General features: G+C 47.8%; 1 protein-coding gene across 3 annotated transcripts in view; it reads left to right on the top strand.

Annotated features, from left to right (window-relative positions):
- Positions 1-17,496: 17,496 nt before the first annotated feature.
- KLHL2 (kelch like family member 2) overlaps positions 17,497-25,266 on the top strand; it is a 107,167-nt gene continuing 99,397 nt past the window's right edge. For all 3 annotated transcript variants that reach the window (XM_077144334.1, XM_077144333.1, XM_077144332.1), the window contains exon 1: positions 17,497-17,620. In XM_077144334.1, the coding sequence (XP_077000449.1) occupies positions 17,595-17,620 (26 nt within the window). In that variant the 5' untranslated portion in view covers positions 17,497-17,594. The remainder of the gene's footprint in view (positions 17,621-25,266) is intronic.

The following is a 25,266-nucleotide window of genomic DNA, read 5'->3' as shown; positions in this document are numbered from 1 at the left end:
GCAGTTCAAACTCGAAACAGATAAGCGTAACCCTTGCCAGGGGGGCAATTCCAGAAGTTGAAGGTTTTAAATTGGGGGTAGAGATGATTGGGGACATAAAGAGGGAACGATTTGCTAACTGGGAACAAAAAGAAGAGGTTTAAGGAAGAGAAGGAGAGAGAGAAACTAAGAAAATTTTATTTGATTTTTAAGTTCATAAGATCACAAACAATAAATCATCAAGAAGTTGAATACATAGGAATAAGTAAAAACCTCCATTCACCACAATGCACAAGGATTTAACATTTTAGCGTAGAGTCTACTGCTGCCTGAAAATGGAATTAAAAATGATAATGAAGAGCACCTGCTATCTGGAGGTGTCGCATAGCCAGCACACATACATCTGCTTCGTGAGAATTCATCAAACAGTTAGAAATGCATTTCCTAGAGAAGAAATGAATATGATTGCTGAATCATTAAATTGATATCTCTTTTAGTCTCCAGTATCCTATGGAGGAAGATTTACTTTAAGATATAAGGAGACCTCTGTTGCTCAGATGTGACCTCAGTCTCTCTAAGCCCAGCTCTGAAAGTGAAATCATTGCCCTCCCTGCTATGTGGGACATGACATCCAGGGGCGAAAGTTTCCCTGGAGATGTGGGAAATGAATCCCAGGGATGAATCCAGTCCTGGCACCAATGGAATCAACAATTCCATCCTGACCAAGGGGAAAAAGAAGTATAACTAATAAAGTATCAGTGGCAGAAAGAGTTCAAATAGAGTCGAGAGGCTACTCTGGAGGTTGCTCTTACTCAAGCTTCAGGTAGACCTTGCTACCTATCATACCCTGCCAACCCCCAGCCAACACCATTCCAGCCAATCCTAAAGAACACCTAGGGCAATATATAAGATTCCACAAGGGTTCCAGGCACCAGAGTAACTTTCCAGAAACCTACAACCTCCAGTTGTGTTCCTGGACCAGATAAGTCCTGACACCTAGCCCAGCCTCTCCAGAACATCAGATAGTTCCATCTCCCTACCCCATATTAGTGACAGACCCTTCCAATATGAAAAATTTAGAATTGCTATAGCCCAAGCACCCCTAAAGAGAGGGATAGAAAGATCAAAGGTTATGGTAGAGTTATACAGAGAAGATAGGATTTAAACATGAATATGATTGCTGAATCATTACATTGATATCTCTTTTAGTTTTCAGTATTTTAGAGCAGCTAGAAGTAAAAACCTAAAATTGTGGAATTGTAACCCATGTCAAACTCTGAAATATGTTCTACAACTAATTGTGGTGCTGTGTTTGAAATTTACAGCTTTTTTGTATACATATATTTTTTTTCACAAAAAAAGAAGGAAAAAGTCGATTGTGATGATAAAAATTATTTAAACCCTCTAACCCTGTATATTCTGGAGCAGCTAGAAGGAAAAATCTGAGAGGATGGATCTGTCCTTTAACCACTCTGGGATCTGTCCTGTAACCACTTGTTGAAGAGTGCTTTGAAAACTATTGTTTTTTTTATTTCTTTGCTTTGTATATATTTTATACTATACAATAAAATGTTTTAAAAAAACATCTAAGGAGAGCCTCTTTTGGAAAGATAATGCTAAGATCTTTTTGTGTTTCTCGTGACCTTTCTTTTCAGCAGTGTGGGGCAGTTGGGTTCCTTACTATGTGTGCAATGAAGTGCATCTCAGGTGACTTATCTGGGTTAAAGTATCTAAAGTAATTTTCCATTTGCTCTCCCTCCTAAAATGCTTGGTTAAAAATCATCAGTAGGGCGGGCCGCGGTGGCTCAGCGGGCAAAGTGCTTGCCTGCTATGCCGGAGGACCTCGGTTCGATTCCCGGCCCCAGCCCATGTAACAAAAACGGAGAAACAGAATACAATAAAACAAGAAAATGTTTAAAAATGTTTCCCTTTCTTCCTTCCTTCTATCCTTCCTTCCTTCTCTCTGTCTTTCCTTTAAAAAAAAAAAAAAAAAAAAAAAAAAAAATCATCAGTAGGTGGGTAAAATTGCTTAACACAATTAAAACTCTAATTCAGAATAATTATCTGAAACTCAAGTGAATTAATTAGTCTGACTTATAGAGTTCTTTTTGAAATCTACAAGTTTGTATTTTAAAGCTCTCCTGGAACTTGAGCTGATTCTCATAAACTTCCAAAGAGAGCTCCTTTTGGACCTGCTTTAGCAGATAAAATCATTTTGATTAGTTCATCATTCATATGCAAATAAATGCTGCTACAAAATTTCCTAAGGAAGGTTAATTGTTCCCCCTGGAATTCTTTTTCATTAATAATTTATTTAGCAAACATTTTCCCCAGAAAAAGTACAAAGGCCATGGCCTCACCATGCTAAAATTATTCCAATTTCTTAAACACTAGGTGTATTTCCTGAGCTGCTGCTGGGAAGCTCCTCATCGCTATCATCAGGCAGGAATGGCCGTCGGGGCTGAGTATAAGCTCTGGGGAAAACAGCCCAGAAGGCAGATCCTTATGGCTTGATTTTAGCTATTTCTGGGGCATGCATTTCAACATCAACAGGGTTCTGGAAAGTTTGGGTTAATGTATCTAGTGACTCTTCATCTGTGTCCTTGTCAGGGAGATGAGAGTGAGCAGAGCCCGGAGCACTCGCGGGGGGCTGGGGGTGCCCATGCCCGACCCAGGCCGATGTGGGCTCCCCTAGACAGCAGGGGGGTGAAAGAAGGGAAAGGAGAAGGACAAGAGTGGCACGAAGAGAAGACGGGAAATGCGCACGCCAGCAGGGGGAGGTGGGCTGGGGGGCGCGGGAAGGGCTATGTCCGGGGGCGTCTCGACTTATCTGGGTTAAAATATCGGCAAGAGAAAAGAGAACTTTTCTGATGAGCGATGCATGGCCCCTGAGGAGGACGAATCAGAAACTCCCAGAGCCCTGGAGGCGACTCCTGACTGGCATCTGGTCCTGGAGTTTGATCATTGCATTGGGCAACTGTGGGGCCCGGGTAGGTGGGGGGTCCCCGCCGGACGCACTCACAATGCCTCGCGGCTGTCTGGAGAGCCGAGAACATTTTAGAAATGGTCTCCCTGGACTATAAGAGAAATCTGTCTTTATTGTTCAAAGGCAAGAGCAGAGAAGACGTGGCTGAGGGGTTGCCCCTTTCTCGTTTCCTGCCATCAGGCCATTCACCTGAGGCCACAGCGACCAAAGCTCCACCTTGAACGATCTGGACCACTGCGCCAACTCCAGCGTCTGGACAGAGAGAGACGCACTCTCCGGAGCCTCTGCTGCCGCTGTGCCCTCCCTGGCTTCGAGAGGGCGCCGGGCAGTCCTTAAAGAGTTTTAAATGATGGCCCCAGTGCGGCGTGTGTGGTACAAATGCAAACACACACCCAAACGCCTCCCGGTAGGTCCTGGCTCCCACGGCGGGTCTGGGCTGGGGAGCTTCGTGCTCCTTGAGCTCAGTGCTCCTTGACCTCAATGCTCCATGCTCCGTGCTTCGTGTTCCAGGCTCCGGGCTCCATGCTGCGTGGGCTGTGTGCTCCATGCTCCGTGCTCTCTGTGCACTCTGTGCTCCACGTTCTGTGTGCTCCGTGCTCCATGTTCCGTGCTCCGTGCTCCATGCTCAGTGGGCTGTGTGCTCCATGCTTCGTGCTCCGTGCTCCATGTTCCGCGTGCTCTGTGCCCTGTGCTCCCTGCGCTCTACGCCTGTGAATACACTCGGGCAGCTCTACGCTCGCGCACTCGGTGCATCCACCACGCCCGGCTGGTGGCACAGCGGCATCCACACACAGTAGAAGTAGCGGTGGACTTCATTTCCTCCGTGACCACGATCGAGATACATGGCTGCAAAACTAGATCATTTTCCAGGTGTGCCCAACCCAAATGTAAACTAACTTCTCATTTCCAGCAATGATGTGCAGACGCTTTGCTCTCTCCCCTGGTGCTATCCTTCCTTGCTGACTTCCAGGATGTGGGTTTCTGTCTTTTCCTCCCCTAGTTTGGCATGGGATGCAGGGTCGTTTTCTCCCAGCATGTGACTCTGCCTCCCCTTCTCCCAAGACTCCCACCCACAAACCCCTGCCCTACCGGGCCTGTGCCCTTGCAGACTGCAAGGCCCTTGGTGGCTGCTCCTGGTCATTCTGCCTCTCCTGGTCACCCCCACCTGTCCTGGTCACCCCCTTCCTCTCCTGGTCACCCCTGCCTCTCCTGGTCTCCCCAGCTGCTCCGCTCATATATGGCTCATTGGTCAAGACCACAATTTCTGGAGCCGCAAGTTCTGGTCTGAGTGTTGGCTGAGTTCCTCCCTGGAACTGGCCACTTGACACCTTATTGGGTTTCAGTGCCCTCAGCTAGAAACGGCACATGTGTTACAGGGTCTACCCCGCAGTGCTTTCACAAGGGCTGTGGTGGTTGTTACTGTAAAGGGTGGGAGACTCACACCTCCTTGCACCTAGGGGCCTGCTTTGGCCCACGGCCCAGGCAGGCGCTTGGCAAGGGCCTACTCACTGGGGCCTGTGCCCTCTCACTGGCTGCTTCTGGAACCAGCTTTTACATGAGGAAGACTGGGTTTGTCTGTAACTGGCGAGAACACCCTACCCCAGCACCACAGCCTCAACCAACTGCTAGTCATGTGTGAGAACATTGCATGAGTTGCTCCCAGCTAACTTGTCAGGGGTCTGTAAAAACGTGAGTCCAGCTGACCCCACATGGAGTGGACATAAGCCTTCCCAGCTAAACCCTGCCCCCATTGCCATTTCACAGAATCTTGAACAAATAAGTGGTGATTAGGTCATTAAATTTTGGAGTAGGATGCTACACAGCAAAAACTAACTGATACGAAGACAAATGAGTTGTACATGGCACATGGAGAGTGTTTGGAAAAGTGTCTGGCGCATACTATATGCTTGATGTCAGTAGTTGTTTATTATTGTTTCTCAATAATTCAAGCTATACCGATCATTCTGGAGACTCGTGAATTTGCTGAGCCTCCTTATGCAGCCAGGTCTTTGCATAACCAAAACTTCCATGCCGGGACTGACTGACTACCTTCTACTTGCCCCTCAAGCAGGGGAATAGTCAAAATATGTAACAGCTGGTGTGATGGCACCAACTGATGAGGTGTGCACACCTGAACATCAGCTCTGTCTTCCACATCACCTATCACCTCGGTTACTACAATTCTTTATCAGATCTCCATGCTTCTGTCCTTATCCCCAGCTTCTATAGTTAATCCTCAACACATTTGTCCTTTCAAAACATAAGTGGTTTTTTTAAGACAAGTCAATCTTGCCACCTCTCTGCTTAAAACCCTGCAAGGGTTCACAAGTTCATTCTAGGTAAGACAGAAGGTCCTTGTAAGGATTCGCAAGTCCTGTAGCCCTCAGCTCTTTGGCCCCATCCCTGATCTGTCCTTCCCTCACTATGCGCCTCACCGTGACTCTTCCTAGGAACTCCCTGCCCCTTGCCCAGTGGTGCCCAGCGGTGCCCAGTGGTCCTCTCCGCCTGGAGTGTGGTTCCCGAGAGACATAGTTGTCTAACTTCTGTACCTCCTCTGAATCTTTGCTCAAATCTCAGCTCAGCCCTTGTCAACTGAAACACACACCCACCTCCTCGAGCCACACTTAATCTACAAATAAAGACAATAACAAACTCGTATTTCTGCCTCTGCAGATGCAGCTAGCCTGTGTCACAACTGGAAATATGCTGACCCTTTCACAGAGGAGGATCCATAGTCATTAGTGATTTTTATTCTTCTCCTTTGATGTCCTGTAACTTAAATAATTGATCAAGCAATAAAACCACATCTGGACAAGGAGCTCCAATTGGAGGCATCATCTGGATAATCTCCAAGATCCATTTGTTTTCTGCACAGGCCAAATAAGTGAGTTGGATGAGGAGATGGTGGGACACCCACCTCTATGTTTTTCAAGCCTAGATGATGGCACTAGCCTCTGAAATCCCCTGTGAATGTGGTATTGCTTTTGCTGAACTACTTTTATGGGTAGAGGCAGATCTAGCAGTTTCCATAATAGCCTTCACCCCAAAGGTTAGAAAATCATATGTGAACTCTGCCAGTTGCTGAATCTGTCTATTCTAATTATGTGTTTCAAAAATAGGAAAACAACCATAGGCTTGTCCAGGGAATGGCTGACCCTGCTGTACACAGACCTAAGATGAAGCTCCACTGATTATCTGACTGCAGAAGCTCCGGTTGTGACTGGTGGAGCAGAAGCTCCGGTTGTGACTGGTGGACCATCAGGACATCGTGGGGCTTCTGGAGCTGGTTAAATTTGGAGCCAGCATGTGGTTGTTCCCCCAAAGGCTGATGGCTTCCCTTTCCTCAATGCACTTGAGTTTGGAAGTGGCCACAGATCCCTTTGGAGAAGGACAGGGAGCAGTTAATGATACAAACTTTGGGCAGTGCAGTAGGAGTCTTCCTCAGAGGACCGACCCTCTCACTCCTTCAGGGAAGCCTGGGACTGTCCACTGGCTCAAGTCTGGAAGTTGATTTGGGGCTGTGATTCTTTGTTTTGATGATTCATGTTAGGCTTCTGTTCACTCAATCTAGGACAATTCTACTTACACAGAGCAAGTAATAATTTAATAGGTGCCCATCTGTTTCTTTTCTAGGTGTGCCAGTGCCATGGGCCTCTACGTGCCAAACTCTCTTGGTTGCTGCTTTGCCCGCACTGCACATTGAATCCTGCCCACCTTAGCTTTTGTGATTAAGTGCTGCTGCTTGGCTCCAGCTATCCCAGGACCCCTCTGCATTTATGGCCCGGAGCGCAGCGGTAGGAGTTTCCACCGTAATTCCCGACTTACAGAGAAGAGCAGCCATCAGGCTCTGCAAGGGTGCTGGGGCTTCTCACTGCATTTCTCACAGTCATGGCGAGCTGCGCCCTCCGGCCCCTCAGGCATGGTGGGCTGGTCTTACGCGGCAAGCCCACACTAACATTTGACCCCTTGCCCCTGTGTCCCTTCCTCTGCAGTGCACTGGGGCAGTGTGGGTGCGGAAACCCCATTTAGTGTGAGCCAACTGTGGCTCCACGTCCCCGCTGGACAAACCAAGGAACTACCAGAGACCTTTCGGACCTCTTGAGCTAAAACACTGAGCGCAGGTCTCTGTTGGGTGGCCCCATATCAGTAAATTCACCTGATCCAACTTTATGTTCCTTCCACCGTAACCCACACCCATAAGTGGTGTACTGTGGACCTCATCTAGCCTTTGGTCATGAGTTCAACTCACATGTTGATTGGTCTGTTTGCTGTTTGATATTTAAATCAGTTGTCAACATTGGAAAGTTGGTAGATTTTACATAAAAATCAGAATTTCTGGCTTGCCTCAAAATATCAGAAAACCCAGCCACAGAACTTGTATTTCTATATAGCACAAGCAGCTCAGACCTGGGGTGTAACTTCTCCTTCCATACCAGGGAGAGTTCTCCATCTTCAGGCCCCGCCCCCTGCGCACTGCTGCCCCAGCAGGAGGGCCCATGCCAGTTGCTACTTATGAGCTCATTCCCCTCCTGGGGTCCTGCATGCATTCCCCTACAGGGGCCTGGTCTAGCAGCTCATATTTGACAATAGAAACAAAAGCACTTTTTAACTCTGCAAAATTATTCTGTTTTTACTTTATAATTTAGTGTTCAGAAAAAATCTGAGATGCAGGGAGGACAAGTATCATTAGCTCCATTTTCACACTGGAAGAATGGAGTGTTTAGTTTAGGGACCAAAGTGCTGGAGTGGTTATAGAAGTCAGATTCCCTGATTGGCCATCCTGCAGCTGAACAGCATCACGTCAGGCCTCCTCCCCGTGTTTCCCCACCACAGGGGTTCAGTCTGAAGGGGGGGGGAATTAACACAGAGCTGGAATTTTGACTATGATTTAGGATTGAATTATAATTTTTTAAGGCTAGAGAACATTTTATTATCTAAGGGTCACAGGCTTGTTCAACATTTCATCTTAGGCCTGGAAAAGATCACACTAAAGGATAAAAGTTTCAAGGGACTGAAGATAAAAAGAAAATTGCCTTTTCCACATAATCAAAATATGTTATGTTTGTTTAACTTGTTGGTTATACACAGAGATGCAGAAACTTTTTTCTTTTACAAAGATGGGGTCATAGTATGCACAGTATTTAGTACTTTGCTTTTTCTATTCATCAGTGTCATCTGTTTCTGACATTAAGTATTCTTATATCCGTTTTAATGGTCTCATAGTAGTCCACTATTTGGTGGTATTATATGATATGTAGGTAGTACATCCTGGCCATTTGGGGCTGGTTCCAATGTATTGTTATACAAATATGCTGTACAATATATTCCACAGCCGATTCATCATGTGCACCTATGATTATCTCTTTAGGAAAAATACCTAGAAGTGCAATTGCTGTGTTAAAGGACACATCTATTTAAAAAAAAAATTGTGGTACTTATGTAATGTCTTATTAATCAATACCCTTCTGTGCTGGCCTGGATCTGTTGTGCACCCCAGAAAAGCCATGTCCTTTAATCCTCATTCAGTATTGCTGGGCAGGATCTATTTTATTATTTCCATGGAGCTATGACCCACCCAACTGGGGGTGGGACCTTTTAATTAACAGTTTCCATGCCGATGAGTCTTCACCCGTTCAAGGTGGGGTTGCTTACTGGAGCCCTTTAAGAGGGAACCATTTTGGAAAAAGCTTTAGAGCCATGAGAGTCCAGAGAGCTAGAGACTTTTGGAGATGCAGAAGGAAAACGCCCCAGGGGAGCTTCATGAAACAAGAAGACTGGAGAGAAAGCTAATAGATGCCCCAGTGTGCCTTCCCAGCTGAGAGAGAAACCCTGATTTTCACCAGCCTTTTCTTCGGAGTTAAGGTATCTTTCTCTGGATGCCTTAGTTTGGACATTTTCACACCCTTAGAATGATAAACTTGCAATTTAATAAATTCCCCCGTTTAAAAGCCCTTCCATTTCTGAGATATTCCATTCCAGCAGCTTTTACAAACTAAAACACCTTTCTTCAAACAATTCTCAATTCCAGTTGTCTTTATATTTCAGCCAGATAAATCTCCCTAAAGTAATGCTTGCATATTTTACTCCTTTGTTAAAAAGCTTCAGTGACTTCTAGCATATTAGATCAATTTCAAAACACCTCTCACCAAGTTTTGGGAGCAGCTGAAGAAAGACATTTCCTTACTTGTCCAATCTCACTTGTTGTTCTTCCACTCTAGTTCGTGCAGGCCTGTAATTACTGCCTGCCCACCGTTTGCTTTTCTAATTTCCTACCTGAGGAATGTGCTCCTTTTCTTCTCTACCAACCAACCTAAGTCCTCTGTGCCTTCAGAAGCCCAGATCAAGCTATCCCTCTTCTAGAAAGTGTTCCTTGGATGGTCCCACCTCAGGTGATTCTTCATTCATGAGTCATGCTCCTCTATAACTTGAGGCCTGCCTGTCTCATTTCCTTGGGTGGGTCAGTGCTTCCTGTACAGTTTAATCTTGAAACTACCTCCACTGCAAACACAGTGTTATGTGTTGAATCTTGAAAAGGACTCTCAAATTGTAGAATGAATTACTAGGGAACATTTTGGGATATTCCCTGAATGCCTTTAAAATAGGTTATTTTCCCAGATGAAATCAGGTGCATGGACTGGACGTTTCAACCATGCTTCTAAGAATGTGATTCTGATGGGTTCCTTATGAAACCTTACAAGTATCTGGGCTGGTCCTGTGAAAGACGCCTGCACTTACATATGAGGATTGTTTGCTATGCAATTCAGTAGAGGCAAGAAATCTCTCAAGATTATATAATCACCACAGTTACTGAAGCAGTAAGTGGTAGTCACGCCACATGGATTTTGAAGACCACATTAGTGAGGCTCCGTTGTATAAAGATATTTTTATTCACAGCTTATGATATAAAACAGAAGCAATGAATTTTAAAATTACCCTAGATACTGAACATTTTTTAAAGAAAACTTTAGTTCATTAAAAATACATAATTTTTTTTGGTTCCACCCCCCCAAAGTATGGTATTTCACTGTTCCAAAAATACTACACATTCAAACGAACTATAATTATGAACCTATATAGCTTCCCACAGTTAGCACTTTAAAAATGGGTTGTGCTAAATAAAATGCATGTTGCTGCCATTTTTAAACATGACTTAAAGTAAATCAGTATTATGAATAGATGAGTGTTACTATGGTCTTGGGAAGGGTTAACGCGGAGCGAACATACAAGAGAATAAAATGTCAGCAGGTCCTGACCAGTATCCGAAGAGCAGGTGGCCCACTGGATTCCACTCTTCCCTGCAAGAGCCCTCGTGCAAGAGAAAGCCCTTTAGACAGGTCAACTGGAGTAAAAATCATGGAAAGAAAAAGTACTAATTGGAAAAAAGATATGGAAAAAATATCAATAGAGAATCTGAAAACACTAGGGAATTTCAGTAATGTAAAATCAAAATTTTCTGGAGAAGTGATAACATTGACTCTCCCTAAGGATTGGAGTAAAAAGAAGATTACCAAGAGAGTGTGTGTGTTTTGATGAGAGGGGAGGGAAGAAAATGTTTTTGGTGCTAAGATGCAGTGGAGGATCAGCCTGGCCGTGTATTACTTAATTCAATGCATGAGGCAGCCTTCGATGTTCAAAATCTTGCCTGAAATTAGTATCAGTTTAAATCCTGGATGCGTTGGCATCTGGTAGCTGAGCTCTGCTGCCTTGGCTCCCCATAGTTACAGCAAATTGGCAGTAAAACTTCCTTAGCAGCTGCTGATGGGCTGATGGTATTGTGCGGCAGGGTTCCACTTATATGCAACAAGCACAAGCACATAAATTGTCATGTGTACCACATATATATGTATCTGCGTGGAGAGCATCTGAAAGGTCACACATACAGCAGTCAGCATGTGCTACCGCTGGAGAAAGGGGAGAGGAAATTCACTTCCATGGTTCGAATTCTTAGGAGAATGTCATCGTGTTATTATTTATTTAATTAAGAAAATAACAATAAGAAAGCAACTCTGGGATGCCAAGCTCTCCAAAGAGGAAGGCGGAGAACCTGCAGGAGGGTTTACAGCTCGTAACCACGTGGCTCACGCAACAAGTGGCATTACCCGCTGCTTCAGCGCTAGGACAGGAGCTCGGACTCAGCTGGCCCAACTACAACTCACCGCGGATATTTTACTTGAAGATCTTGTTATGATTGCAAACTCTGCATCTTATCATCCATCCACGTGACTTTCTTACTTTTATCAATTCTATCACCATGTTTTCAGGCTCAATACCCTGGGACATTTGGCTGCTTCATTTCCTTGTCCCCGAGATTCAGTTAGTCGTCCAGCTGAACTGGTTCCACCTTCCCACTTGGTCTTTGCTTTTCGTCCAGGTCACACTACTCTACTTTAAGCTTTAGGCCTCTCACACAGGAACTCTCGTAACAGTTTCCCACCGTGTCTTCTCCCGTTTTTAGTCTCCCCCATCTGGCGTTAATTTCACACACCCACAAGCAGAGTTTGTTTATTCTACTACCTGGCTAAAGTGTGTGTGTGCATGCACATGTGCGCTCACGTACACACTATACTCAGGCGTGCACCTGTTCCTGCAATGATCTTACCTGATAAAAAGCCTAAAATCCACTCAAGGGTCCCCAGAATCTGACTGCTACATTCTCGCTTTATTTCTTGGCTCATGTGTCTAAAAGTTCCCTCTTTACTGTCCATTCCACACACTCCTTTCCCCACTGGGCACCTTTCTCTTTCTTAACTGCCCATGTCAGCCCTCACCCTACTTGTGGAAAACATGTGTCTCTTATTGTTTAATTAGTTTTATTTAATATGTTGGATTTTATTTCTGAAGTTGATAGCAAGTTTCTTAAGGAAGAATCCTTGCCTTAATTTTATATACTCCTACCCCACCTGGCATCTATCAGAGTGTATTCACCAAAGACGACATTCAGTAAATTTTGGATGATTGACTGAAATTAAAAATATTTGTCTGTGCCTTCCTTATATGCTTTCAAAGGTAAAGACAAAACAAGAACAAAAATAAAATATAAATTTGGTATATATCAGTTAAAATGCGCATTGCATGGATTTAAGTTAGAGTATGTGTTCCTGGAGGTAAATGTTTTGGTTGGCTCACAGAATGGTTGTGCCAGTCCATTCATTCAAAGATGCTGCACACATACCATGTGCGCACTTCTCTAGGTGCTGGGATGCAGCTGAGACCACGGACACCAAAACCCGTGCCTTCCCAAGGCAGAGTAGAGCCAAATGAGTAAAATATATAGTTTGTCAAATTCTGATAAGTACTTGGGGGAAAAATAAATCAGAAAAGGAGTTTATGGAGTGCAAAAGGTCAGGAGGCAGTTGCAACTTTAAGTAGTGTGGTATTTTTCCGATCCGGCTACTGGCAGAAGTTGATACAATACCTGAGTACAACACAGTGAAGAATGGCCTGAGTCTCTTAGAAAATGTGACTAGGAATATTTTTCTCATGATTTAATTTTCATTGTCTCTTAACACAGAGTTCAAAATGGCAGCCGAGGCTCATTTTTAGTTCAATGAAGAATAGTTCTCATACATATGCAGCCTGTACTCAATTCTATTTCTTGGGTTGGAGTATTACCAAGATCTTAACAAGGAAAATGAAGAAATACGGGTGCCTCAGGAATTGGCTCATCACTTATACCCTGTATTTAACACGTTCTCTGCATCCAGAAGCTGACCTGTCCCAGATTAAGAACTGGAAAGGATTTTTTGGCAAATGAAACTTACTTGAAAAAAATAATTCCAAGGCTTGGGTTCAAATTTTAGGATTTATATGGAAATTCAAGGTATCTTTTTACTTTACTATTTGAAAAATTTAAATAAATAATACAAACTCCCAGAGGTTTGGTTACAAAAGCTCTAGAATTTAATAATATTTTCATCTCCTACTCAGAGGATGGTGCGTGAAATTAATGCCAGATGGGGGAAACTTAAAACGGGAAGATTCGGTGGGATTAAAGTAAAGAACTGCTTTCACAGTGACATAGTATTATCTTTCTTAATGAAAAAGACACCTTTTGACATCAGTTTTTTTTATCAAAAACAATTGTGATGAAACTAATGCAGAAGGCATTAGACTGCATTCTAAGAGGAAGAATAGGGAATAGGGCCTGAAGGTATCATTTTGTTAAAGTAATGGCGATGTGAAGCTACCTCATGTCGAAAATCCATGTATATTAAAGTGTAGTTCTGTAGCCAATATGTTAACTGATGGAAACATAAATTCTAAGTTGAATTAGGAAGAGAGAGCATGAGGCAGACGTGCAGATGGCAGGGTCAGGAGTGAGAAGTGTATTGAGGCTAACAGGGGAAAGGAAACAGAACGTAAAAAATGAGAATGGTTAACACAGACGAACTCCACATTCTTCTTAGGGTCGTGCTAATAGCAGCCGCGCATGGACAAAGGTGGTGACGGGCAGAGGTGGCCTGTGCAGAGCCAGAGGCGGGACAGCGATCTGATATTGCTTCATGCAATTGATCAAGAATTTTTACTCGCTCTTACTTCCCTGCAGCACTGCTGACTGTATAGAAAGATGTTTAGTCTCAGATAATTCTATAATGAGATTATTACATCACCAGACTACATAAATAGGTACAATCTAAATATATACAAATAAAAATAGATAAGTAAATTTCCTTTTTAAAAATAATACAGAGCTACTGCTTACTTGCTATACATTAATGCAAAACCTATTTTTGGATAGTTTCTGTACCAATGACAGAAGATTTCCAATTAAACTTTGCAGCAAGAAGATTGCTTTTATTTCTCCAGGAAACTCTGGTAGAGGAAAATGGGCAAATGTGCTGTGTTGGAAGTAAGGTTTGTATCTTAAAGACTATAAATGAAGCAAGCATGTGTAAACAGGGCAGACTTCTTCAGTGCAAGATTTCTGGTTGATCTGGAGCATAAGACTGCTATCACCCCACTCGACACACAAACCTGGTGACAAACCCATCTGATAAACAGAAGAATATCACAAGAACATTTTGAAGCTTCACAATATATTACATACATTAAGCTGCTTCCAAATCAAAAGGAGCAAAAAGCCAAATTCAAAGATAGAAGACCAACTCAAGTGATACATTTTGGGCAAATAGTGTAGAAAACAAGACATCTTAGCAGGTCTCCACCTTGCTTGCTCCATGTTTTTGATTGAGCGATGCTTTTCGTGCTTCCTTCTTTCCCCTGAGAGGAATTACAGAAATAGGATCTTACAGTTTTACATCATTTTTGGATTTTTTTACAGAAGCACTCCTTGGCTGCCAGATGCCTGTCACGTGAAGCGTGTGTGCCTAAGTGCCTCACGTGACCGACGGATGTCATCAGTCTACTGTAACATTTGATTTCCACTCAATCCGAGTAATTTTTTCCACCACTGTTGACATGGACTTGCCCTCTGTGTGGTTTCTTCTTCTCTGCAAGTGCTATATTCTCATCACTTGTGTTTGACTTCGATTATGGTCACTGATACGTCTAAGAGGTTGAAACATACTTCTGGGTCAATGGCATGAGAAATGGATGGACTGTGGAAAACCCCATCCCTGTGTGGGGGTGGAGGATTCCTCAAAAGAGCCACCAAGTGGGGGTGGGCTTCTGAGCTGAGGGGCCGGCCCCTGTGCTTTCCAGGCGGGGGCCCTGTGTATTTTCTTGGATTCTTTGTGTCCCCTATTTGAGAAGATGGCGAAACTGGCATAGAAAGTAAGTATTTAGTAAAGAAAATTTAGAAGGCTTTCCCCCACCGTAATGATGGATTTGTATTCATCCTGTCAAGCATTTTTTGTTTTTCTCTTGGGCCTAGTGAGACAGGCTGGGTGAGGCCACTTCTGGCTGAGCAGGAGCTCTGGGAAATGAACCACATGAAGACGAAATGGGGACTTTGGCCTCCTCTAGTGCTGCTGACCTTAAGTAAGCCTTCCTCTGTCCGACAGCCAAGTGCCATCACTGTCTTTTCAGAAAACAACAAAGACGCAGTGTGGATTAATGAATTTTTCAAACAGCTTTAAGATGGATAAGATTGATTGACTCTGGGTCTAATCTAGCTTTCAGCCTGTGTGGCGTGTTCACGTGTCTCGTCTGTGGAGAATGAAGTTCAGGGTTAGGGTTAGGGTCAGAGCCAGGGTCAGGGTCAGGATCAGGGTCAGGATCAGGGTCAGGTTTGGGGTTAGGGTTAGGGTCAGGAGCACACACTGGCTTTTAATCTACTTGGTGCCATTTGACTAGGATGCTAGAATTTGTGGACTGAACTCTATCAAGGTTGGACTGGAAGTGGTTAAAAAAGCAAAATAAAAAAACTCTCCTCCAACCCACTTGCAAAGCCTGCACATAGTTTTTTGTGTGTATATAGGACCCATTAAAAAGAGAGTATTTGGGAGACACTGAGCAAGCAACATGAGCAGTACTTTTTAAGAAGCAGAGATTGACAGACAAGGCTAATCTAGAGGAGAATGTACAGGGAGCAGTTGTTTGGAGTTGTGGGTATACTAGAGATAGACATGTCTTCCTTTTTAGTAATTACTTGCATATACCACATTATTTTGGATGGGAGGATTCAACAGCAATAGACGAAGTGGTTTCTTTCCTGAAACGGCTGATCATACATCCTGTCCATGCAGCTGGTGAGAAGAAGGAAATCAGGACAAGGCTTTGCGCACCTAAGTTACTGTGCACCTCCTGACGAGTGTCCTGAGGCAGGGGTCACAGGTGGCCATGCAAATGTACAGGAAAAGGAACAGCAACAGACACTTACAGGTGCTGCTGCTACATCTCACTGGCTGCTTTAGTTAGGAGGCCTCTGGGGCGGGCCTCAGGGGCCCCCTCCTGCCTGTCTCCTGCTGGCTCTGGACCTCTTGCTGAAGCAGACTGCTGGGCGCCCTGAGGGCATTGCTGTGACTGAGTGAGAGGAGAGGCAACTGGACAGCTGTGAGCAACTTGATCTGATCATTAAAAGGGTAGCCTTTCTGATATTGGCTTTTAAATACTCCAGAAAAAAGGAGGGGGATAGAGATAAAACAAGACTGACAAAATGTTATATTTTTGTCTGAGTTATGGGTGCATGGGGTGGCTATCAGAGCATCTTTATATAAAGTTATTGTAAGAATTAAATTGGAGACTCCAGATAAAGTGCTATGGGTGTGAACAAAGACATTCCTACTACTAGAGAAATGACTCAACCTGTAGGCCTTACTCATTGCGGGTCAATAACACTGGATACAGAGAGCTCATGCTGGGGCACCCCGAAGGCACTGCCGAGGCCTGCAGCATTCCCTGGCTCTCAAGCTGCTTCTCCTGTCCTCCGCCTACCTCACTCGCTGCTCCTTCTCTGGATCCTCTGCTCAATCCTCCTCCTCATGCTTTCTAAGTGTTGGCACGCCCATGGCTCAGTTCTTGGTCCCTTCTTTTCCCGAGCTGCATCATCAGTTGACTTCACTAGTTTTGTATGCTGTACCCTGCAGATCCATAACTTTCTGAAATGTATGTTAATTGCCAACGCCTTACCTTCACATGGATATTAAATAGACATCTCAAAATTATCGAGTCTAATTCAGAGGGCCCACGACGACCCCTTTCCCCAATTTGTTTCTTCTCAATCTCTCCAATCTCAGCAAATGTGGCAACTGCATTCTTCCAAGGGTGCAGACCCAAACCCCTGGAATCAGCTTTGACTCCTCTTCCTTACACCCTTATCGGAGCCATCAGCCATTCTTGTGGGCGGTGTACACAAAACCTCGCCTAGGAGGGGCTCAGTTCGCTCATCCAGCGATGGACAGCCGAGGGCAAGGCCCGGCTTCTTGCCGGGGCCCGGGACATTCCTTTCTGCCTCAGTTCCACCGTTTGTTGTGCCCACCCTTCCCTGCTCCCTGGCATAGCTCGCGTCAAAAAGGGGTGATGTGAGCACCTGTGAAGAGGGGTAGTGGGGACCCCTGAACCATCACTGGGCGGGGCTGCACCTTCCTTGCACAGAGACACCCTCTTATCTCCCACCACGCCACCCCGCAGAGGCCCCTGCATCGCGACCCGCCTGGCTCCCGACTTGCGCTTGCGGAGTCCGGAAGCAGTCGGGAGAGACCTGGGCGCCGGGGAGGGCCCTGGGAGCCGGGGAGGGCCTTGAGCGCGGGGGAGGGCCTTGGGCGGGGTGGGCCCTGGCGCGGGGGAGGGCCTTGGGCGGGGTGGGCCCTGGCGCGGGGGAGGGCCTTGGGCGGGGAGGGCCCTGGGCGCGGGGGAGGGCCTTGGGCCGCCGAGGCCGCCTCCCGCCCCGTCACCGCGGCGGCGGAGGCGGGGGCTGAACCCGGAAGTGGCCGAGCCCGCGCGCGCCCCGCCGCCGCCCCGCACTCGGGAGCCGCGCGCTCGGGAGCCGCGCACTGGGCAGCCGCGGAAGCCGAGCACTCGGGTGTCGGGAGTGGCGCGGAGGGACGGAACGCACTACCCAGGCCCTGGCCGCGGAGGCCACCGCGCGTGGGGGCGCGCGCTGAGCGACGTGGCGCCCTTCGCGGGGCGCATGGCGCGCGACTCGGCGGGCAGGCGGTGCCGGCGTCCGCGGCTGGAATGGTGCTGGCGGCGGCCGGTGCCCGCGATCTGAAGCCCGGGAGAAGCCACGATGGAGGCGCCGCCGCTGCCCCCCGCGTGAGTGGGCTGCCGCCTCGGGTGGCCGCGGGGGCGCGGGCCGGGGTGGCGCGGGCGGAAACTAGCCTACCAGGCGGAGACTTGGAGACGCTGCCCAGACTCCCAGGGAAGGGTCTGCCCACTCCGGACGCAGAGGCTCGGCGGGGCCGTGCGCGGGGACCTCCCGCAAGTGCCCGCGCTGCTGAGATGCGGCCGGCCGACCCTTCCGAGGGCTGGAGAGGCGACGCCCGGCAGGCCACTGAGAAAGGAAAATGGGAGCTACCGGGAGGGCGTCTCAATCAGTTGACCTTAGGTTTCTTGCTTCCCTAAATTTCTAACAGAATTAATAAGTGAGGAGCTTTTGCATCACTCTGAATGAGCCGCTGCTGTCTGGGCATGTGACCTCTTTTACCTGGCACTGCAGAACGTTTTGTCCGGAAATCTGAGGGCATCTTCTGTTTCCCTGGTACTGGGCACATCAGGAGCGTAGCGGCCAGTCGGCACAGGTGTCTCTTTTCTTGGTACCAAAATGCATTCCAGATTATCTGCAACAAAATTACTTTCCAGAAATAATAATAGCTGAAAATGTACGTGGAAGGTATTACATGTTCAGTACAAGATTTTTAAAAAATTGGTGAAAGTAGAGTGTCCTGAGAGTTTTGAAAATTTCGATTTCGATTTGCTTTTCTGAGTTTAACCTTTAGGAAGAAACAAGGGATCTTTGAATCTGACTTTTCATTTCCTTCTGGAGAACTGTGTACCTCTTGAGAGCTTATTCTCCTGGCCTTATCATTTTTCGTTTAAATGTGGCCCCTCTCCCTCCAGGGCAGTTCTCCTGCAGTAGCTGCTTGTGCTGATTCGGCAAAATTCCAGCCAAAATATAGATATTTAGTTTGGGCTGAATAGTTTTTTGATATTGAGTCCATTTAGGAATGTCGAGAGGATTCTGGAAGTACAGTTTCTAGAAACATCTTTCAGAATGTTTAATTTGAGTGGACCAGGTCATGTGGGGTCAGAGGAGCAGAGGGGGACCCTTGAACTGACCCCTGTGCCCTGCCAAGCAGGGGCTCGGTGGCTGTGACCACTGTAGCTTTGAGAGCAGTGCTGTGGGCCGTCCTGGAGGCTCCTTGGCCCAGGGAGATGGGTACTGAGAGGTCAAGGGCGCGCGGGCCAGGCTCAGCGGCACCTGGGACTGCAGACGTGTAGGGGTGCTACCTGGAGGGAATCTGCCCCTTCCGCCAGTCCTCTGTGGACCCTTTTCACTTTGGGAGCAGAGGGAACTAAAGGAAGGCACAAGGTGGTCTTGGAAGGCAGATGAAAGGATATGGAAGGAGGGAGTAGAGACACAAATGTGATTTAAATCGAGGTACTTTCACTTGAAGCGTGCATGTACAGCTCCTGATAACTGCATGGAGGGTGGGTCATAATTGTGCGGAACAACGAGAGGCTGACATCTGGGGAAGCCTGGGGTGCCAGCAGGGACGAGACAGCTGTTAGAACTCCTTCCAATCATGGGTGGCTCAGGTTGCCAAGACTTTCCTTGTTGTTTCTGTCCATTTAATTATAATCATAGATGAGGTTTGTTTTCATTTTTCTCTCCAGGGTTCACTCTTAATTCCAGAGCTCATTATGCCGTTACTTGCCTTTCTGCAGGTCAGGCATTGTTTTGTTTTCCTTCTCACCCCACGGCGGGTCTGTTTCCCGGCCCGTTGACTTGTTTCTCCTTTTGTGCTGGAGTGTGGTTGCCCATTTGAGAAATTCATCCGGGTCTTTGGAGAGAGGCTCCAAGAGTCTCCCTGTGGAGCTGGGCACCTTAGATTTACCCTGAGCCTTAAGACCAAGCAAGATGCTGCAGGTGGACTGAGAGCAGCCTGAACGGTGTGGCCAGAGCAGGGGGCCTCCTCTCGGACCAGCGTCTGTCTGCTGTTCCCCCTTCTGCCCGTGGCGAATGTCCGTGTTGCCGGGTGCTGCGCGCTGCCTTGTACCCGGCTCCTCCCCTAGCGTGTCCAGCCGTTCTCAGGCTCACTTTGTCCCTTGGCCCGCTGTCACACACCTCGGGGGTCACCGTCCTCACCCTTTCGGGGCGGACTCTGGGAAATCAGGTATTCTTCACTGTGCTCCCTCCACCCTGCTGCCCATCCCCGCTCCATGCTTGCCTGGCTGTGCCCGGGCTCTGGGCTCGGCGTGTGCTTTCACCCTGGAGGACAGGCGGTGCCTCGTCCCGTGGTCTCTGCCTGTGGCCGCACCTGAAAGGTGGCAGGCTGAGGACCGGCCCGAGGAGCGGAGACTCGGGCAGTGAAGGGAGCCCCGTGGGGGGAGTGCGGCTGCCCAGCCGGCCCCGGGCCCTTCGCCCTGGCGGTGACTGAACGTGGGGCCCAGTGGGTGCGTCCAGGGAGCACGGCGTCCACCGCCTCACGCGCAGGCTTCTGGGCCCCGCTGCCTCAGTGGCTCCTTTTTCACAAGTAGGTGTAATCTCCACAGTCTCTGCTTTTGCTTTTTCTTCACGAAATTAAGCGAACATACCTCAGACACAACTATACGTGTATATATATGTGTGTATTCCAGTTGGTGATTCCACGTCACCGGGGAGGCCACTGGCGCCATCTGGACACAGGCAGGCAAATCCTGTTCTCCGTGTTCTAAGGGTTTGAGTGTTGGAAGATGGTTAGGTCGGAGGTCCCTGGATTTTGGATTACACTGATCTGTGAAGTTAAGAACAGAAAACTGGAGCAGAATAAGGCTCTTTGAAGGGCATAGAACGAAAATTTCTTTCAGATGCTCCTCTATAGGATTGTGTCAAGTCCCAAATGTATTGACTGTTTGGGGCGACCTCAGAGAACTGAAAACAGAGCCCTCTTCCTGATACAGTAACAGAGCCCCTGGCCTGGGGGCGGTCAGTACTATGAGGAAAGGTGCATCAGGGTGGGGGCGGAGCGCCCCGGGGTGGGGGGTGTCACCTCAGGGCTGTCGGGGGATCTGTGGCCAGGTAGTTTGATAGCTGAGGAGTCCAGAGGGGGAACTTTCCAGGTAGGAGGCAGGGGCAGAGGGGTGCTTGCTTTTTCTCTCCACTAACGTAATTTACATGGACAAAAAACGAAACAAAATGAACAAAAGGGCGGCAGGAGCATCGGTGTGCCGTCTGTGCATCACACTTGCGCCTTATTACGTGGTGCAGCCCGTTGGCTTTGCTGGAAGTCCTTTTGACCAGTTCTTCTCACTGACCGCCTTAGAAAACAAGCCCTTGCTTTCCATGACACTACTTTTTCGTGGTTTCTTCCTTGCTAAATCTTATTTACATAGTTTATTACTTCATCTCACTCAATCTTGACAACAGTCTTGTATGTAACACTTATTTTTTTTTCAGATGAGGAACTAGAGGTTAAATTGCTTTTCCGTCAAGTAGCCTGAGAGCTGGGGCTCTGGTCTCTCCTTCAGCCACCTTCCTCCGCCGTCTTACGAGGTTCTCTTTCCGTCCCTGCTTGTTGGCAGTAGCTGTCCCTCACAGACTTGGGCCCTGGCCAGCTGTCCTTTTCAATAGGAGATTCAGGCTCAGCGTCCCGGCTCCATCTGTGTGCAGCCTGGGCTCTAGGGCTGTGCTTGAGCTTCTGCAGAGTTTACCTCCTCTTTGCTGGTGCACAGGCTCGGCACGCTGGCATTGAGCTCATGCTGCTGCTTCTCAAACGGACCACCCCTTCCTCGGTGGATAGTCATTCTTCTGGGCTCCGATACCTAGCACCTTGGGGCAGCCTGGTTTACTTCTCCACGTCATCTCCGTGCCCAGGCACTGTGGAGTCTTTGTTTTGTGCTGTTCTGACGAGCACATTTCATCACTTCATACCAGAGTTTTGTCATCTTCTACCGAGCTTTGTACATTTTCTCTCCACCATTTAATCCACCTCCTTGTTTAATGTTGGAGCGTCTGGGACGCCCAGCGCATGATGCATCATATGATGTGTCAAACCCGGTTGACTGGCTGGGCAGCCATAGACCTCCGTCTCTTTGGTCTTATTTGTATGTTTAAAGTCATTATGTACATTATCCTCCCATCAGGAACTCTGCCTTCCCTCAGGCCAGGGTCCCCCAGCCTTTCCCTGAGCGTCTCTCCTCTTGTCCCGGTGAGAACTGGAGCTCCCCGAAGGCCCGGTTAGAGCCCCGTCTCCTTCCCAGAGTCTTCCTACGTCCCCGGCCTCCTTCCAGCTCCTCCTTGCTCCCGAGTGTCCCCGTCCCTGGTTTATAATTCCACCCAGGCATGGGCTGTGCCATCCCTGTGGTAACTGGAGAAGGAAAAGGGCCCTAAGGCCAGAGAAATCCATAAAAATATATGTCTTCATGTTCAGCTTAGCCCTTTGCATGAACATTTTTCTTCTAAACTTTGTACTTACAGCTGGTAGAGTTGGGACACATGCCACCCCCTGAGCCCAGTAGGTGGGGGTTGTAGGCTTTGATTTTCATTTTGCATTTCACATTAAACATATTTGTGGAATAGACCTTATTTTGTAACTAAACCCTCTGAAGCACAGAGAGGCTACGTGACTAATTCAAGGCCCTTGGCTACTGTACGGCATCGGTAATGCTGAGATTCAGCCCTGTTCCACTGTGGTTTTATTCAAGGGCTGGGAAATGTAGCCCAGGCAATTGAATGGCCAAGTGGCAATTCCAGGAAAAGTGGGAAAAGAAGGGTTAGGAAAAGGAGTGATTAGAGACATGTCTGAAACAGATCACGTCCCCCCTCCCTATTTCAGCCCCTCACTTGTGCCCCTCGGACAGTGTTTTCTTAGCTGTTTATAAAATGATCTTTAGAAGATTGAGCTTGCATAGGGTTGCTTTACCCCCATCCCTTTGTCAGGGACAAGAAGTGCTTGATTGTGCCGTTTGTCGTGTGGGTGGCAGGGAAAGGGAGAGAGAGGGCTGCGCAGAGGTGGAGCAGTGCCTCCACAGTTCTGTTGTTCTGCCATCAGGCAGCTACACCTCAGCTTCCCCAGCCTCTGCACCCCAGACATGCTCCCCTCCAGGCGCCCCCTTAGTGCGAGCCCCAGCAGCATTCCTGGGGGAGAAGGGGTCCTTCCCAAATGCCTTCTGGCCCCCAGTCGGCTCAGCACCCGGTTTTCTAACTGCTGATTCACTGTAGTAAAAGGGGGCATTTCCAGCATTTCTGGTTTTCCTTTCCACTTTGGGAAGGAATGTGGAACTTTTAGCAACGTATGATGTGTTACAGCTAATGTCTGTAAGTTCAGTGGTATTATTATGTCATCTGTGCGCAGGACAGAAGGTTTTCATCTCATGAGATGCTTCATGTTAAATTCTAAGGGTCTAGACACCGAAGGATAAGCCAAGTTTTTACATGTCCAGAGCTGCCATTAACACTTGTTTTAAGAGCTCTGTTTATTTGGTGCTGTAAACGTGTGTTTGTCAGTTACAGTTGCTCTCCTGACTCTGAACCTAATAAAAGTTTAAATTCCAGACACTGGAAGAAAATGTACAGATCATGTCTCTTTGCCTTTAGCTAATTGCAAAAACTGAAACCACAACCCTACCACAAACCAAAACATGTTTCCAAAGGAGAAAGCCCTCTGCTTTCGTACCTCTGAGTGCTATAGTGGGCATTTGTGTGAGATAAGGAGTCTGAGGGTGTCTTTTTGGGGACTTTGTAGTAACAACAAATCATAGTTAAGATAGTAGTTATGGTTGAATCTCTCAAGTCCTGGACGTGTGTTAAGACATGGGTTCCTTCAGTGCAGGTTATCTGAGAAGCCAGCTGAGTAAAGAAGAAATGTTACGAGAATGGAGAAGCTTAAGGCTGCATGCACAGAGGACGACTCTGAGAACCGGGCTGGTGGCGTGACGTGGCACAGCCAGTGGGCCTGTGTGCCAGCTGCCCAGCCCTGCAGGTCCGAAGTGCACAAGCAGCGGGCAGAGTGGGCACAGTGGCCACAGCTGGGGGGGGGGTCCTGCCTGGAAGTGGCTTTGGTTCCCTGATGGATTTTGTGGCTGCATTGTTCACGTGAATTTGAATTATAGCATTGTTTCTATGAGAAAATCCAGGAACCTGAACAAGCCACACAGTCCAAAGTGCGAGTTCTCCTTCCAGGGTGTTATCAGGTGGGAGGAGGCATGCTGGACACCAGGTGGGAGGTGGGTGTGTCGTGGGTGGGAGGTGAGTGTGTTGTGGGAGATGGGTGTGTTGTGGGTGCCGGGTGGGAGGTGGGTGTGTTGTGGGAGATGGATGTGTTGTGGTTGCTGGGTGGGAGGTGGGTGTGTCGTGGGTGGGAGGTGAGTGTATTGTGGGAGATGGGTGTGTTGTGGGTGCCGGGTGGGAGGTGGGTGTGTTATGGGTGCCAGGTGGGAGGTGGGTGCTGGGTGGGAGGTGGGCGTGCTGGGTGCATGGCGCTGTGAGTGCTGGTTTAGGCCTAGGCGGCTGCCCTCCCCCCTGCCCTCCCTGCCCCCTCCGCCCACCCTCCCTGCCCCCCTCCCCCTGCCCTCCCTGCTCCCCTCCCCCTGCCCCCCTCCTCCCTGCCCTCCCTGCTCCCCTCCTCCCTGCCCTCCCTGCTCCCCTCCCCCTGCCCTCTCCCTGCCCCTGTGGATGGTGCCCTTTGAAAGGACCGAGTCTTGGTGGTGAGTTGGCTGGCCGTGCCTCGTGGAAAATCGCTTGGTGACTCAGATCCTCCTGCAGCCTCTGTTGAAATCTTGGTCCCGAAGCAAGTCGTGCACGCCTGCAGGTATACCTCCTTCCTAAGGTGCCCTCAGGATGTTGCAGTAGGGTTAGAAGTATGCACATTCTTACTTCTGGCTGCAGATTCTTGGCCCCTGGAGTAGCAGCCCTGTGGTGCTTCATTCCTTTCTCAGCGTCAGGCACTCGGCAGTGGGTGCTTAAGCCAAGTCAGGATGTCGTCTTGCCCGAGAGGCCACCCTCGCCCACGGCTGGGACTCACAGAGGGTCAGGCATTGAAGAGGGCTACAGGGCCACCTCCTGTAAAGCAAAGCCGGTTCTGGGACCCTGTGCCTGACTATTTTAGAGGGCGCTGTGTTGAACAATAAGCTGTGGATGGCTCTAAGACTGGCTGTGATGTGTAGAGTTGAGGTGACTTACGTTAGAGGAAAGAAGAACCTTGGAAAAGTTTCTTCTCCACTCATTTAAGAAAGGACAGTTCTTGGAATGAGATGCGTTCCTGGAGTAGGCTGGCCCTTTGTTTCATACAGAGCGTGGAAGCAGGGGCAATGCTGGATGCCACATGCGACTTCAAGGGGAAGCCCTTCCCTTCACTTCCTGCTCGTTCTACAGATGCATGTCTCCTACATCTCTAGTTTTAGACATGACTTGTCATTTTCTGTTAACTCAGTTCAGCTTCTGATTGACAGGCCACCTAACACAAAGCCACATAGGAAATGGGAAATTATGAAAAGGGCATTAGTGTTGAAAATAGACTGTGCAGCAGGGCACTGTATTTGTAAGTGACTCTCAGTACAGAGAATACTTTAAAAAAAAACTTTAATGTTGTATCTTACGTATTCCTTTAAGACTTTTGAATGAAGTCTTTCATTTGTAGAATTTCTGGTCCCTAATGTGTTTTCCTTGCCCCAGACAGGAGCATATCAGAAACAGGAGTGGAAAATAGCTGATCGTTGCATGATAGCTGTCTTAAGTTGATCCTCTAGTGCAAGAGTTTACA

The sequence above is a fragment of the Tamandua tetradactyla genome, chromosome 26, assembly GCF_023851605.1.
Source record: "Tamandua tetradactyla isolate mTamTet1 chromosome 26, mTamTet1.pri, whole genome shotgun sequence".
NCBI classification, from domain to species: Eukaryota; Metazoa; Chordata; class Mammalia; order Pilosa; family Myrmecophagidae; genus Tamandua; species Tamandua tetradactyla.
This window is presented reverse-complemented; position numbering and strand designations above follow the sequence as displayed.